This window comes from Cyanistes caeruleus, chromosome 13 (assembly GCF_971803275.1).
Source record: "Cyanistes caeruleus chromosome 13, bCyaCae1.hap1.1, whole genome shotgun sequence".
NCBI lineage: Eukaryota > Metazoa > Chordata > Aves > Passeriformes > Paridae > Cyanistes > Cyanistes caeruleus.
In genome coordinates, this window is record NC_141713.1 from 15,431,249 (window position 1) to 15,448,064 (window position 16,816).

Genomic DNA, 16,816 nt, shown 5'->3' on the forward strand with positions numbered 1-16,816 from the left:
CACTCTTTTAGTATTTCAGCTCAAAATGCATTTTGCTGCCACAATGATTCCCTCTGAGGTAATCTTCTGCCAGAGATACTCAGAACTCCACAACTCAAAGGCTATTTTCTGTCCTTATTCTACTAGGAGAGAAGGCCCATTTCTGTGGCCTGGAGAAGGTGGATGGATTTTGCATTTTTAAAGCCCCAAACCTCTTTTTCTCCAACTCCTAAGGACCATGGCAGCTTCACTCTCAAGGAATTTGTTACAGAAGCATTTTCTCCTCCACTGGTAAGTCTCAGACCTACAGAAGAAAAATTGTGCATAGAAAACATACATACACACGTTACTATAACCTCTATGAGAAAATAATTAGGATAAAGCCAGTCATATGACTATTCCTACCCAAAATGTACAGTCAAATTATGCGCTCTCCCAATCATTACCTCACAAAAATAAAGCAACTTTTTATGGAAGTAAACTTCATTATGAAATCCAAAGAAGGATATTTCCCATGTTTCTTTCTGTAAAGATACATTCAATGACAACCAAAAGGTTTTGGATATACCTTCTCTCATAAGTACATATCTCTCTATTTATACTGGATAGGAAAATATTTTATCTTAAATATAAGAGGCATGTGGAATGAAACCTAACAACTGAATAGCTCTTGAAGGGGCCATTTCTCATGTAAAGCATATTTTAGGAGACAAAACTGAAGGAAGGAAAGTGATAACAGCTCTGTTTCTCAAATTCTACATCAAAGAAAGTCAGGAGATCATCAGCTAGATGCAAACGTGTCATCAGCTCCAGGCATTTAGACCTGAGCTACTTCAGGCTGAGCGAGTATTCATCTCTGGTGGTAGCAGATGATAATGACTTATATTTCCGTGCTAATTGAGGTCTACACTTTGCAGCCTTGTGTGCTCATATCAAGCACCTGATCTGCATTAACACTGAGGGGGAGCAGCCAGCACTACCTCAGCTGGAAGCACATGCATCAGGTTTTCCACTGTAAGAACATAATGCTTATCTGCAGACATGAGAATATCATCTTTTTGAAGTCAAGAGTGCTACCAAGACTCATGAGCAATGCATCACAGCAGTGAGGGGCATGTGCCAGTGAGTGCCACAGGCTTGTTTTAAAGATTACCTCATGTGTAATAAGTAATTAGTAGTTTGTTGCACGTATTTTTAACCACAAAACGAGTTCGACTAGACTTGGACCCTACTACAAAATTCTTATTAATTCTCCCAATCACAAGTATTGAGATTCAATTTCTAACTACTAGACACTGTTTGACACATCCTCCCCTGCCAATCACAGAGATTTTCCCTCTGAAAGGTAGAGGAACTGAGAACAGTGTTTAGGATGGGTGAATAGACAGGAAACAGGTATCTCCTGTTACAAAGATGATGAGCCCAGAGAGAGACAATGTAGTGATTATTGTTACAACCAACACAGCTCTAGATTTATGATGCTGTTCTTTCTTCTGCACAGGCTTTTATCTGTCAATGTCAGAAGAAATTTTGAACAATGCAGAATCATAAAAATGTAAACTGTGTTGCCCAGGAGACACTATAGATCTGTACATGGGGTTTCTTCAAGAGAGCCTTCATATAACATTTTTTCACAACCTTTTGTTTCCTCTTATTGTGATCAAGAAAAGACATCCTCTTAATAATCCTGATTAAATTCTGCTTTGAGCATTTACAGCCTGACTATACACTCATGAAGATCTATCTTTGTATTTCTTGCCCAAAGCTGTTATTCAGTCCTTATCTATTAAGCATGCTCAGGTTGGAATGCCAGAGCAGAGACATACAAGTGTGACTACACATTGAGAGAAAGAGCAAACCAGCAAAGCACTTCTGGGTGCCTTTCAGAAAAGGAGAATTACTCTTGAGTGCAACTTTTCCTACTTTATTTGAAACTCTCTTTGAAGTATTGAGCAGTGAACTGAACCACAATACAAACATCTAAGAAAACTTAAATTATAAACATAGATGTGAGTTCTATATATCTGAGGTTCACATGCATTCATAAAAAGAAGTCTGAAAGAATAAATTGTCTATTGCTAAGACACTTGGCTTCTGCAGCTCTCATCAGCCTGACAAGACAATCCCTAAGACACTCCCAACTACAAGATTCAAAAATTCATTCCTCCACACAGGTCTTCTTTCAATACAGAAGAGAGTAGAGCAGTAGAGTAGCTGATCTTTTTTGCCTGCCTCCTGAGATATCAAAACTATACAGGATAAGAAACTCTGAAAGTAGCTCATAGGGCCCCAAATATCTGTGGAAAGCAGTGACCAAAAACTGGTAATGCCACCCTATACAACTTAACATTGGCATTCCCAAAACTTCCCATATTTTTATGGGAATTCCAAAAAATTCCCATAGTATTATTGTGAACCTTGCTTTTTATGACAGTTGAAAAACCAAACATGAAACACCAACATTAATATAAACCATTTCAGCTGTTGTGATCTTTCATTTAAATTCTGAATTTTCAGGTTGACTTCACAATCTCCAATTTTAATCCCCTTCTTGTAAATGCGTGGTGCTCAAGGGTAATGACAAAGAATACTACTCTTCAGTGGCAATTTCTTACCAGCAAACAGCTTCAATTTAGCAAAGTGCAAACAGTGTATCAACCTGATTTTATTTAACCTTATCCTTGTGGCTTTCTCCACACATTACTTGTTAATTTGTTCTCAAGGAAAGCTTGTCTCCAGCTCTTAACTCAGCTGTACTTGGCAGAACACGTGAACACAGCGTACTCTCTGAATCTTTCCCACATGTGAACTTTATCTACAGGTTGTATATTCTGTCATTCTTTCTGCTGAAATTACATAATCTGCCTTCCCTTTATACTCTGCCTTTCCTTTAACCACTTGTACTCTTCCAGAGACAAAGAGGTAAAGAGTTATTTAGAGGGACATGGAGGTGATTGAGTTGCTTTACACTTAATTATAGTTTGCTAAATTAATATTTTATTTACACTAAAACAATCCTCTCATTTACCATAATGTTATTTAATACACCTATATGTCCTCCTCTTCATGAGAATTGACAATGTAACAGCTCTAAGACCTAAAATAGAAGCTATTTTATTAAATAGGGATATTAAATATTCTCAGGTAAGAGATGGGCAGATGTTAAGAGATGGCAGATCTGAAATTGTTCCTGACACATCCTGACACAGCATCTGCAATGCTTCGGTCTGGGTTCTGTTCTCAGGTAAGTATGTTATTCTGATTCAAGTGTGTTATCATCTCTGTACCTAAGTGTACAGCTCGATAGTCTGTGTTTAATTCTACTGTCTGCTGCTTGGTACAGGGTGAATCTAGGTAATAAATTCAAGTTCACCACCATCAAGCAATTGTCCTTTCCACTGATCTCAGTGCTAGGAGGAAAAACTATTCGACACAGGATAAAAGCTCCTTTGAACTACCTCAGAAAGTTTGCAGGCAATATAAGTGTTTGCACAGAAATGTAATCCGTATATAGCTAGACAGATACATCTGGGTTTATCTCCCCATGTCCTTGCTTAGCAATTTCCTACAGGGTGTAGGTGCCCTACAGAGTCACTAATCAGTAATAGTGAAATGACTCATTCCAACCAGAGACAGAGCAATGTAAGCTAGGCACTGTTTCTTCCACTTGGTTTCTTGTTGCAATATGTCTCAAAACATATGAGAAAAGCTAAGCCAGTAAAGAAATTAGTGCTATATTATGTTTTTTGGCATTCTTGTACTCAAGATTTGCGTAGTTTGAGACAAACAAAACCCTTTACAAAGTCAGGCTCCCAAATTAAAGTTCTTTCACTACTGTGTTGTGTCCATATAGTCACTGGCTGTGGGACACAGCCACAGCCCTTCATTGCTTGAAGAGTACTTTTGAAGGAAATTATACTTATTGTACTATTTAGAAAGTAAATACAATGGAAAAAGTAAAGTGACTTAACAAATATCATCTCTATAAGAAAGGTCTCCTACCCCAGTGCCTTTGTTCTTGGGACTAGAAGTCATCTGTGGGATGACTGAATTTTCAGTCACTCATGCATTTAATGTTTCAGCAGTACCAATACAACAACCTGAGCCCCGTCTGCTGTGTAATACAAAGGAATAAATTCAGTATGTTTTTCAATCAGAAATATAACATCAGCAGAGTTTCATTCCTTTTTAGGTGATGAAACATGAAAGACAGAAAACTAGAGGAGAATTTTTCATTCAGATTTCCTAATAGGCACTGATTATTTTACCAGTTTCTATGGCACTATCACCATGGCAGCTAGCCATTTTAATCAAAGGCATTTGAACACATTTCTGATAACATCACAGTATTACATCTCCTGGTCACACACAGCAGTAACCACTTTGTACATTTCCATAGGACAGAGGCCACTAATGTCAGCAGACATCAGGATTAGAAATGTGATATTTCAAGCATCTAATTAAAGAACAAGTTCTCAGTGTTCCTTACTCTAATTCTGAAAACAATAGTGGAAATATAACCATTGTGACCAAAATGAGAATCAAAATTCTTCCACAGCTTGCTCAGTTTCTACATGGGTTTTGCCCCTTCTTTGATTAACTACTCAATGCAAATGATTACTCAGCAGGTCCTAGAGAATGTGCAAGTGAAAAAAAAAATCACCGTAGAGAACTGAGCATCTGCAAAACACTGACAGATAAAAATAGCTACTTTACCCTTTGTACAAAACCTCCATACTTTGTTCTGTGTAGAGGCTAAATTGAAACATTGCATACAAGACCGAAATCATGAGCAGAGAGCAGCAAAACTCAGGGTTCTGACCAAAAGAATTTCCAGTGTACAACGGAAAGCATTCTAATTTTACTAAATATATCACGAAGCATTTGCAAATACGCTCAGTCTGAAAAATGCCCTGCAAGTATTGAAAAATACTTCCAGCAACAGCAATCCTTCATATCATCTATAAAATACATAAGAAAATACATTTTCAAACTAACACAGAACAAATTCATACTTTTGTCCTGAGATTTCTGGGGGATTTTTTTACTGAAAGTGTATTTCAAAAGGCTGAGATACTCTAAATAAATAAATTTATAAACTCTTTTAATAAAAGCTAGTAAGCAAGCTGAACAAACTCTCTATTTCAAGCCTAAAGCTTTTTAAAGGGTCCATCCAAGAGATATTAAATAAATACAGATGTCAATAATCCACAGTAAAACACTACAGCAAAGCACTATGGTTAAAAATCACTGGTATAACAGCATCCTAAAATAGACAACACCAACCTCAAACAGAAGAACAAAAAACTTAAGTAAACTGAGAATGAGACTTGAAATACATCACAATTAGCTTTGTCTTTTTAAACTACTTAAACTCAGAAATAATCACAAACAGTGATGTTAGGTGAACAATATGAAAACAGAACAGTAAGTCAAGGCTTTCATATCTCCAGTACCTCCATGCCTGTCAGATTTACATGTTTTCCTCCCCTGGGTCAGTAGCTGGGGAAGGACAACAAACAAAACTCTGGAAAATATTTGACAGATAGTGTTGTTCTATTACATTTACACGTATATACTAATTAATCTACCCTTAAAATAAAACCAGTCAATTACCTTCTAGGATTTGAGAACAGTCCTGCCATCTTACCCAACTTCTCTGTTTTGTGTCATGCTTCGTTTTAGGAAAACAGTGATAAAGAAATACAGGAAAATGCAATATAATATCTATGCAATATTTTGACCACACCTGGTAAACTACTTTTGTATAAGTCTATACAGCTGAATTTTCAAACCATCTAAGCAGCCAGGTTAATCTCCCAGTTTTTTCATTAGGGCAGCCTAATTAATTTTTTTAGAAAGTCCACATACCATTTAGCTCCATGCTTTAGTCTAAAAATCTATGAATGCTTGTATTATCATATGAATGATAAACAAACCAGTAAAATACAAATCTTCAATAACAACAAAGTCTTTCCTATTTTCAGTCCTCAATTTAATAACAGCTGCACCTGGTATTTTAAGCTTACCATTTGCTTAATTAAAAGTTTATGTTTAATTTTTGCTTAATATGAATCCCAAGATATCTTATGAAATTTGAGTCAAAAGAAGCTTCAGATATGTTTTTGAAATGCAGAAAATATTAAACAGAAGGAGACTTCACAAAAAACTGCAAGATATGAGGTGTAGACTGTCTGGAAACAAATGTTCTGCTAGTTCCCTTAGTCCTTTCCTTCTCTCAGGTCCAACTTTCTCTCCTGTATAACTGAATATATAATTATGCCTTGCCAGTGTTCTCCTCCCATGAAGACTACAAAGAATTACTCTGTCTAAAGGCAGTAACAGGCAAAATAGCACAATGATATACACATTTTTTAAATCCTAGAGTTTATTCAGTCTATAACCAATTTAATAAAAACACTCTTTCCCCCCCAGATAACACAGATATAATACCAATGAACTCATACAAGACTCTAAATGATCTGAAAACACCACAGGGATTATATTTAAAAATTATGTTCTATGTATAGTATGGTTAAAGCATAGATTCCCTAATCTTTAAATAAATAACATGAAGGGCAACTATGGCAACAATGAGCATAATGGCTGTACCAGTTAATATCAGTCAGTGCTCACAGCCTGCATGTGTACAGCTCTATGAAATTCCTTACCTGGAGTCCCATTCACTGAATGGCCTTTCTGCTGAGCCTGCCAACATGACAATAAGAGAGATGCAGGGAAGTGAATGATGCAGAGTTAGGCTAACTAGGGAAGGACTAAGTACCTTTCTACTTGCTCATTACACGCTTCCTTGGAGCCTGTAACATCCAGCCACCATCACATGAATTTGTATTGATTAAACCAAGACTAAAATCTTCCAGAATCCATTGGCAAAAAAAACCAAACCAAAAACCAACCTTTCCCAAAAACAGATGCATTATGGTTAAGCAATCAGTTACTTTTACACTATGCACAAAAATATAACTCTATAAGACCTGACCCCTACCCGGCCTCATTCCCTTATCAGTTGTTACATTATACCTGAATTAAGCTGTCCTGAACATGACTTTCTTACAAAAACTAAAGACATGAAAATGTAGTATCACAAAAGAACCAGACTCACAAAGGTGTCATGGCTACCCCATGTCATAGCACGATTGCTGCTGTGTGGGCACACACAGCCCACAGAGGCTCTGTACTCCGTACCAATGTTACAGCTTTAGCAAAAGCATACAGCCTTCTAATAGAAAGTGTTCCAGAGGCTGCTAGGCACTGATATTCATCTATATTCCAGATTCAAATGGGAAAAGTCTAGCTTGCCCCTGTGTGAGCAGCACAGTCATACCAGGGAAAAATCTGGCCTCCATCCATAGAAAGGAGACCATTTAGTCAATTCACACCAACAAGCAGAAAACAGAGCCAGATCCAGCCTCAACAGCTAACACACTCATATTTTAATAACAGATTGTAAATAACAAAACAACACTTTTCCTATCAACAGCATTTTCAATTCCAGAAGCTTAATACAATTTTCTTTAAATCTGTGCCATAGCAACCTTTATTAAAGTCAATGTCATCTGTAAGGACTGAATTAAAATAAAATGTGGGCCAAATTTATCAGACATTAGTTCCCTTTGATACAGAGCTCAGAACATTGGCTGTGTGTCATCCTAGATATGGTATGAATTGCATACATTGCATCCAGCAACATATTTTAAACCAGGCCTTTCCAAAATACTTTTTCCCTGATCATCAGTTTTGAGTATTTGTCTGAGATGGTGAAGGTCAAATGAAAAGTCTGAAAGGTTTCTCTCTGTTTACATTAAATTTATATCCATATGCTAGGAAATGCAGCATTATTCAAGTCTAGGGAGAGAAGCCTCAAGAGTTTATTAAAATATGTCAGTGTTTTAGCCTGTCAGTTTAAAGGCACCTCCAAGGGACAACAGAAGAGACCATTCCCTCTGGCTGTGGGAGCTGTGTATGCCCATGTAGGCATGAATATCAGTGTGTGTGCGAGACACTGACCAGCAATGAGGAACTTACTGTGACAGAACTAAAGCAAAAGTAGTCAACAATTTATTCTTTTATTTTCAGCACTGGCTCATAGGGCATGCTGCATCTTTATGTCAGACAGGTACCGAACAAATCTCCAGAAAGCGCTCAGAACAGACATATTCCTACAACCTCCAGGGTGAGCGTAGGGGTAGTGAGCTTTTTAAATTTAGATTATGTAAGGTCGTGTGCCTCACTGCATTATGTTTTATATGCACATTATATCTCGCTGCACTATATTGCAGCCTGCAAACTCTTAACGAGCATTATTCACACAAATCCAGTCAGATATCCTTCTGTAGCTGTTTCAGAGGAACAAATATCATACGTCCATCTAATAGTTATCAAATGAGGTCAATCTCCCCGCAAATGTCCTGACATGGTCCAAGAGACACAGAAGGATACACCAACTGCCTGAATCGGCCTCTTGCCCAAGCAGCACCGAACCAGCCGGCCAGGGAACAGGCTCCTTGTACAGGCTGAAGCCGCGAATGCAGGAGCGAAGCGAGTCTGCAATGCAGAAGCCCTTCCCGGAGCTCATCAATGAGCCGGGGGAGACGGGGCGGGGGCAGAGCCGGCAGCCCTACCCGCATCCCCGCCACGCCAAGCCGAGGGACGGGGCGGGAGGCGCTTCTGAGCGCCCGGCTTTGCCCTGACGGGCTGCGGCCGAGGGCGCTGCCCTCAGGCTGTCCGCCCGCAGCTCCGCACAGCGGGAACTTCTGCGGCCGGGGCGGCGCGGGCAGCCTGCGGGCAAGGACGCGGCAGGGCCGGGCCCACCTGTGCCACCTGCGCCGATGACACCGGCCCGCCCGCCCGCCGCTCGCAGCCCGGGCGCGGGAGGAGGAGTAGCAGCTCTTACCTGCTCCCGCTGCTCCTCCCGCAAGCCCTCACTAGCGGAGTTCCATCTTCCTCCGGCCGGGAGGGGGAAGGGGGGGAGGGAGTCAACCCAGTACTGCCGTCCCCCCCCCAGCTGCCGCTTTCCGTCACCGCTGTCCCCCCGCCCGCGCTGCCCGGCGTAGCGGCCGCCTCTCGCCCGCCCTACAGACGGCACCAGGAGACGGAAAGCGAGACCCACCTCCCGCCGCCGCCGCCTCCTTCCCATGAAGTCACCGGCCGCAGGGCCCTCCCTCCCCTGGCTGCCCGCAGCGGCCCGGGGAGCCGCGCTCCGCCCCGCTCCGCCCCCGCGGCAGCCGCGCCGAGCCCCCGGCACAGCCCTGCGCGGGGCCGCCCGCGGGGCCGCCGCCTTCCTTCCCTGGACGGCGCTGGGCGAGCGTGGCCTCGGCGCTCCTGGACGATGCCGGCGGCAGAGAACGGCGGGGAACGGCCCCCAGCCGCCCCTGCACCACGAGCGCTCCTCCGCCCCGCGATGTCCCGCGGCAGGGGGAGATGGGAAGCGTTGCTTCCTTTCCGTTTCCATCCTCGTTCTGGAAATCGTCATGCCCCCTTTCGCCCACTGCAAAGTGGGGTACGTTACAGTAAGTTACTGCTTTCGGTGTGCCTTTTATTTCGACATGAAAGTCTATTTCAGGCTACAGTAACTTCTCAACTAACCTGGTTCCAGCTAGTCGAGTGTGCACACAGGTGTGTTCTGTCTCACTCGGTTAAATCTACCTTCCCAACGCCAAAGCAGCTTTTCACTGTTACTCTTCCAATAACATAAGATTTGAAAAGGAAATGGAATAAGAACTCTAGAACTAAGCACTCTGTTTTTTTCACTTTACTATGACAAAACCAGAAATATGCAAGACTAAGAACAAAATATGTGGGATAGAAAGGAAAAAAAATCACAAGTGAACCTATCCCTATTCAAAAGAGGCCTCCTTATCTAGAAACACCAAGAATTCTCACCTGAAATCAGTCTACTACTGACAATGTGAAACCAGTGAAAGATACAGCAACCCTAAATGAGTAAGAAACACCAGCTGTAAACAATGTAATGCATTTTGCACCAACACACCCAAAGCACATTTGGTAGCAGGCAAAGACAGTCTTGCAGATATGCATTTTCATATCATAAGCAAGTGAGGGTTGATGGTTAGGGAAGAAAACCGGATTCAGCTCTCTGATAGAACCAAAACCAGTTTAGAATATTGTTAAAACCCCCATCATCTTGCCTTTGAAAAAAATTTCCCTCTGCAGCTATTGTGAAGGACAGGAACAAAACATTTGTAAAGGTTCCCAACAGGGGTATATATGACCTATTGCTTTAAATGCATTGAGCTATTACCTTTTGGCAAACCATGACAGGCAAAAACCAGAACAGTTTTGTCCAATACTGTTTTGAGCCTGCATAAAATGAACTCTGTTTATTTGCCCCTCTCTATTCTCCTTACAGAAATTCTTTATGTTCGTGATAGATTTACTTCACCAAAAACCCATGAGCAGAGCAGTTCCTTGGTTTTTTCAGCAGTGCAAAGTCCAGCATTCTTTAAATGTGGCAAAGAAAAATAAATTGTGAAATGTATGGGTAACACACTCAAAAAAGACCCATAATTACAGAAAGACATGTATTTTTCTTTTCCTCAGTATGACTGTCTATACAGATTGTCCTACAGGTGATTCCCAGCCAATGAGAGTTCTGCCCTTAAAAGAAAGAACAGTTTAGCAGAGTTTTGCTGAAAGCTCTAGTCCATTTGCCTTGCAAAGGAAATTAATTAGTGAGTATGTGACCCTCAGGTGGTGGCTGCTCTAGAGTTCTCAGGACTGAAGATACCCTAAAGGTAGCTAGAGAATATAGTGCCAGATATTCAAATGCAGTGGGATCTGAAGGCTCTAGTTAGCCAAGTGGTGACACAGAGCTGGGGACTCATTTACATGGTCACTGCAAAAGAACTGTGTGGTGGTGTGTTTTTGTTTAATAAGCTCAAAGTTTGTTGTATAAATTTTTCTGTTTTCCCCTTTAGATGTTGGTTTGCTCCAAGTTGCATCCTCCTCCTCACTGCCATCAATCATTGTATCCCAACCCCTTTTTCCAGTACCTTCCTTATCAGTCACTGTAACCCTACCCCTTTATCCAGATCCTTCCCTGTCAGTTTTACTTAGTTCCTACCCTTTGTTCTGGAATCCTCCCTGTCGGTCATATTATATTTGATACCTCATTGGATTGTGTTAAACTGTTCCTGCCCCCTAAGCTTCCCCATTGGTTTATGCTTTCTAAGCTCCACCTTAAAATCCTCCCCTAAGTCTTCCCTATTGGTCAATGATCTGTGTCTGCCCCTTACTCCTCCCCATCTATAATAAGCTGCTGCACAGGCTGTGTCTTCCATCTTTTGTCCCTGGGTCCTTTGGAGATTAAACTCAACTAAACCCATACAAAGACCTCCACTCGTTCTTGCCGCCACACTGCGCCTGACTAGCTTGAAGTGCCATAGAGTTTGGCTCTAAGCCGCGCCTCATCTCATCCTGCTCCCGAGGTGTGTCCCACTCCCGGCGCGGAGCTGAGGAAGAACTAGCTGGCTCCAGCACCACGTCAGAACTGGCCAGTTGTCTGTCTGTCAGGCAAAGCCAGAGATGCTGAGTCTGAAGGGGTTAGCCAAGGAAAGTTTGGCCAGGTACATGCAAGAAGAGTATATCCTTTGAGGCTTGAATGTTCCTCATTCTTCACCTTTTCTTCCTACAACCAAAACTTTCTTTTATGCCACCATTATGGGAAGACAGTCATGTTTTTAACGAAGTCCCAGACAAAGTGTGGAAAACGCAGAGATGCTGGATTTAGGTGAAGTATGATTTGGGGAAGCCATTATATTCTGCTTTCATGGAAATGCTAGTATCTCCAAAAATAGTGATGTGAACAGATTCAAGAAACAATATTCTCTAGACCAGAGAGATGCAACAAATATTGCCATGTGCCATCTGAACATCTCCTTTTTAAATTAGAAAGCAGGTGTTGCGGTGTCCCTTTTGGAGTGACCACCCATCCAGACTAGCCAGACACGGCTGACCTGCAGGGAGACACCCCTCCAAATCCCCTGAATAGGAGGAGCGGCTAGGGATTTCTCCCTCATCCGAAGAGATTGTCACAGTGATGGAGGAGGTGGGAGTCAGGTTCTCAAGGAGGGCAGAAACCCAAGGTTTATTCTGTCCCTACAGGGACTTCAAACCTCAGGGGTGCTGCTCCAAGAGAGCCCCCAAGGCAGGGGCATCAACAGTTTAAGTACAGGGGAGGAACAAAGGGAGGGGACAGATCACAAATCAATAGGGAACAAGGGGGGAGTGTGACAGCGTTGGAGGGGCATTTGGGAGAACAAATGAGGATGTTTGGGGAGGGACCTCCCCTGTCCCTGCCTTATCACTCTATGACTCTCCCTGAGTTTTCTAGAAGCTGAGAGGAGTAGCCAGGTGACAGACAAGGCCCAGAGGAGGGGAGCTAAGGGGAACATAGAAGAAGTGACAACTGGGATAACACATTGTAACAAAAACAGAGGGGAGAGGGGAGCAAACCATTAAACACAATACAATGGAGAGCAAAACAACACAATACAACAAGCAGGTGTGCAAGCAGTCCAGTATGCAAGGCTCAGGAGCCTAGAGATCGCTAAGTCATTCAAAGACCTTAAATTTCCAGGCTATGAGAGAAGGGAAGCGTGCATATGACTGACACTGCCTGCAAAATCTGTTATATCTTCTCTGTGACCAGACACAGACACAGGGGGACAAAATTAAAGTAGTATTGTCAAAACCAATGTGGGTGACTGTCAGCATAACACAACTGTAGAAGAGAGGTTCCCATCATGGGGTAAGTGATCTGGTATCACAGAATATTTTGGGTTGAAAGGGTCTTTTAAAGGACTTACCACTCCAACCCTCTGCCAGGTTACTCCAAGTCCTTGGACACTTCCAGGGATGGGTAGCCACAGGTCCTGTGGGTAATGTGTGCCAGGGCCTGACCCTCATGTCTGATAACATAAATCCAGTCCAACGGCATACTTCCAAATTTTCATGGGAAAAAGCTATTTTGTAGAAAATTATACAAACACAGAATTCATAATATTTAGCGGATAAAATGTGCTTAAGTGAAAATCTGCTGAATGCTCAGCTTGGGGAATGAGGTTTCCTCCACAGCATTTACTGTATATCTCCTTGACATACTTTGATGTTTTCTTCACCCATCATACTTTTTTCTTTAGCCTATCCACATTTCTACACCTCATTGAATGCAGGAAGTTTTTTAGAGGACCACAGATGTGCTGAAGCTAACAAAAAATATGTAAATACACATATATATGACAAAAAAAAATGTGAAATAAGGTATCTAATCAAGTTTCATTGGTCTGTTGGGTATTTTGCCTATATAAAATAACTTTGTTTCTATACCATGTCTTTTGTCTTTAATATAATGAAGCATCCACTCTAATCTCCCCCTTCAGAAAACATGGAAACTGAAGCAAAACTGTTAAAGACAAGTTATAAACCACAATTTAAACTATATCCAACAGAAATGCAAATTGGATCCCTTTCCACTACAACTGATACTGGATATAAATGGAAAGCACAACATACAGAGCTCTTATTTCTGCTAATACCCATCTGCAAGATCATTAGGGACTAGATGCAAATGGGCAGGCAGCAGTTTCATCTTACATACTAAGATAAAGAGATATTTATGCTTAGAGTCCAGCAGAAAGTTTTTCAGAAACTCTAGCTTTTCCTAATAAAATGGAAACGCAGTCAACTATCCCCAAGAGAAACTCCTCTAGTCATCTTTTTATGGTTATATATGGTTATATATATATGGCTACACAAGAAATAGCTCTTAGTGATACTTTGATGGTAGATCTGTACCACCTGGAAGAGTTTCTAATGAAGTACCTCTTAATAAGACATATTATTCTATTTTAAAATACAATATCCACAGAAAAATATTTCCTTGAAGTCTTAGGAAAAATCTTCTTTAATTGTAGATATAAATTAAAGCTTTAAATAAATAAAACCACAGACAAGGAGGCCAGTTAAAAAGGGAAGAAGGACATACATTATAAATACTTCGAAATATTTAAACTGAACTAGAAAGGAGGGGTATAACTATTTTTCAGCTGGTTTTGAGTAGCTGTAGCTGATAGTACATAAAATTAGGGTTACTATGAGTTGCTGCTTCCCCTTCTTATGTTTATAGAAACCAAATCTTCAGAATTTTTGCTGCTCAATCCTTCACCGTTTAAAGAGCATACGCTGCAGGCCAGGACATGATAGGACTGAGCAAGAAATCAGACTGGTTACCTCTTCTTCCTCCTGACCTGTGAGGCTGGGACTGAGATGATGTTAGTTCCTAATTAATTTGTTTTTTAAAATATTATGATTATTAAGTGTCACTGAAACCAGCATCATTTCTTGATAGCCAAATGCTTTTATGGCTTGTTGACTCTGTTCATATCTATTCAACAAGAACGTGTTTTTCTGTCAGGTCAGCTGGGAAGTTTATTTCTCCCATCATTACATCAGATTACTATTTTACAGTTAAAGACAGATTGTTATCAACCTTCAGAGACTTTAAAAACAATACAATATGGTTCCTGACACTCACAAGCAGACTGACAAATGCCACCCACATAATTAGCAACACATTTTTTATGTAGCATACAAGAAGATTTGGTCTACAGGTGTTTTGGAGTTAATTCTGCAGTGAAACCTAGTACAGAACAGAATCACCATGGCATTACACTTCTCCACTGAAACTTGAAGCAAATCTACAATGCTTTTGCAGTTTACTGTAGAGAAAAGTAGATCTGGAAGTTGTTTGCCACAGACAAAGGTGCCATGACATTCCAATTTAATTTTTTTTATTTCTTATTTCTAACTCGAGTGGCTAAAAGGTCAGCACTACATGCACAAGGAACACAGTAAGCATTCCTGATTTATAAATAATAAGAAAGTTTTGCTTTGTGAGAATGACCACAGTTTTAGCTGATATTTCAGGAGAGGAGTAAACTTCCTAATCCACTGTGTCTCCACGAACAGAGAGGTCTTTCAGTACAACATTTAGAACTTGTAGAAGAAGATAACTGCCTGTGTGCTATGACAGAGCACTTGGAAGACTCAGTTCTGGACATGGACAATAATCCAGTAATGAGGATCATCTCAGCTTTCTTTAATAGAGCACTACCCTTTCATTACCAGATTAATGTCAAACAGGGGACTTGTTCATTTACCAGATAAACCAACACTAGTGAACGAACATCCTTGTCCATTCCTGACTCCTACTCAATTGCAAGCTCCTAATGTATTTTTTTTATCTATGCAAAGGCACAGCAATACTGTTGCAAAAATCATAGAACCAATTAGCAGACTTGTGACAATTGGTTTGAAAAGAAAGAAACTACAAATTTTAGTAACTGAAAGTTTTTACAAAGAATTAAAAGTGGGAGATACATTCTGCTCAGTTTGCAGGAGCCTTGGAAAGAGAAAACACTGTCTTTCAGAGGCAGTAGCAATGTCAAATATTTTGCTACTGAAAGGTAAATTTTCTTCTGGATTATTGTGTTCAGCCCGAAAATGCTATCTATGAGCAGAAGCTGAAGAGACTCAGAAAGATGTAAAGAAAAAAAGACTTGTAGGTGAAGAGACACTACAAGCTATATAGTCAATAGGACAATGGCGGTGGGCTTCTGCTATTCTCAGTGGGAAAATCCAAAGGAGCAAGTTATTAAAATGAACCCCAGTGACTGAAATTGCAATACTTCCCTTTTAACATATTAACTGCCCCTGGAACTCAAATTCTGAGCACATCTGAGACCAAGAAATTTAAACAAAGCCTGGACAAGCAGACAACTCCAGAGTTCTCAATATTGCCTAAAGATATTAGGTACCCAATTCTCACCAAAATGTACATAAGAAGAACATTACTAAGGAATATTTTCATCTATTGGCTCATAAGAGAAGTTATTTTACTGCTCCATGAGAAAAAAAACCCCCTATGAACTCTTAGAATACTACTGATTATTCCTGCCAGGAAAAAGTTTGCTATTCTCATTGCACAGGACACCAAAGTGCCTAATGGCATGTTGCCATCTCTGTGATACAACTTGGAACAAACAAGTTTTCTCCACTAAGAAATCTTCAAAGGTCTCCATTAGCATCTAGTCATAAAAGATAGAATTTTTGATCAGTATTTAGTTGCTTTAGTTAAAGTTAATATACTGAGTTTACACATTCAATTCTAGCAAATGGAGCATAAATCTGAACAGTTTATTACTACCTTAAGTTTTTTAAAAAATTCTTAATGAGCTAAACACAATCATGCTAAAATTTATACATCATTATTTGAATTTGCAAAAAGGCCATTCTAAGCATGGCTATAAGACTAACTTAAAGGTCCAAAGACTGCTTCAGACCTGAAGCAGAAATTATACATTGGTCACACTGAATTAGCAGTTGTCATAGGGATTTTGGAGACCATTATTCCCTGTATGCACATGTAGCTCCTGCTACATTAATGGGGTTACCAAACACATTGAGAGGAAAGCTGGCCCGTCATGTGAACATTGTTGCAGAAAGATTATCTGATTTCTCCTCCTAGATGGACAGAATAGAAGTTTTCAACACTGATTCATTGAAGAACATGAGAGAACACACTTGTATTAAATAAAGGCGCGGCACAGAAGAGAATTGAAAGCCTGCCTTTGGAAACAAGGGGCTACAGGGAGCAATCCCATTCCCTAGGAATTCTCAGCTTCAGAGTGTGGAAAGGTCTGGGAATGAGGCTATGTGGACTTCATTCAGGTTTCTGCCATGGGTGGATACATGGTTAACTACACGCACAACTTAATCTCTTCAGAGACTGTTAGTG

At 40.6% G+C, this 16,816-nt stretch overlaps 2 protein-coding genes across 36 annotated transcripts in view; one reads left to right on the forward strand and one right to left on the reverse strand.

Moving 5' to 3' along the window:
* OTUD7A (OTU deubiquitinase 7A) overlaps window positions 1–16,816 on the reverse strand; it is a 109,274-nt gene that overhangs the window by 86,720 nt on the left and 5,738 nt on the right. For 5 of the 34 annotated variants that reach the window (XM_086849166.1, XM_086849163.1, XM_086849143.1 and 2 more), the window contains exon 1: window positions 8,894–9,112. The exons of 13 other annotated variants lie outside the window; for them this stretch is intronic. The gene's annotated coding sequence lies outside the window, so the exon portion shown is untranslated. Of the gene's footprint in view, window positions 1–191; window positions 284–3,981; window positions 4,094–8,893; window positions 9,232–16,816 lie in introns of those variants that run through there. 16 more of the 34 variants (XM_086849154.1, XM_086849135.1, XM_086849147.1 and 13 more) reach the window with 8 other exon arrangements.
* Window positions 9,135–16,816, forward strand: part of LOC111934199 (uncharacterized) — a 28,441-nt gene continuing 20,759 nt past the window's right edge. The window contains exon 1 of one of the 2 annotated variants that reach the window (XM_086849167.1): window positions 9,135–9,509. In XM_086849167.1, the coding sequence (XP_086705293.1) occupies window positions 9,135–9,509 (375 nt within the window). The remainder of the gene's footprint in view (window positions 9,510–16,816) is intronic. The other variant, XM_086849168.1, reaches the window with a different exon arrangement.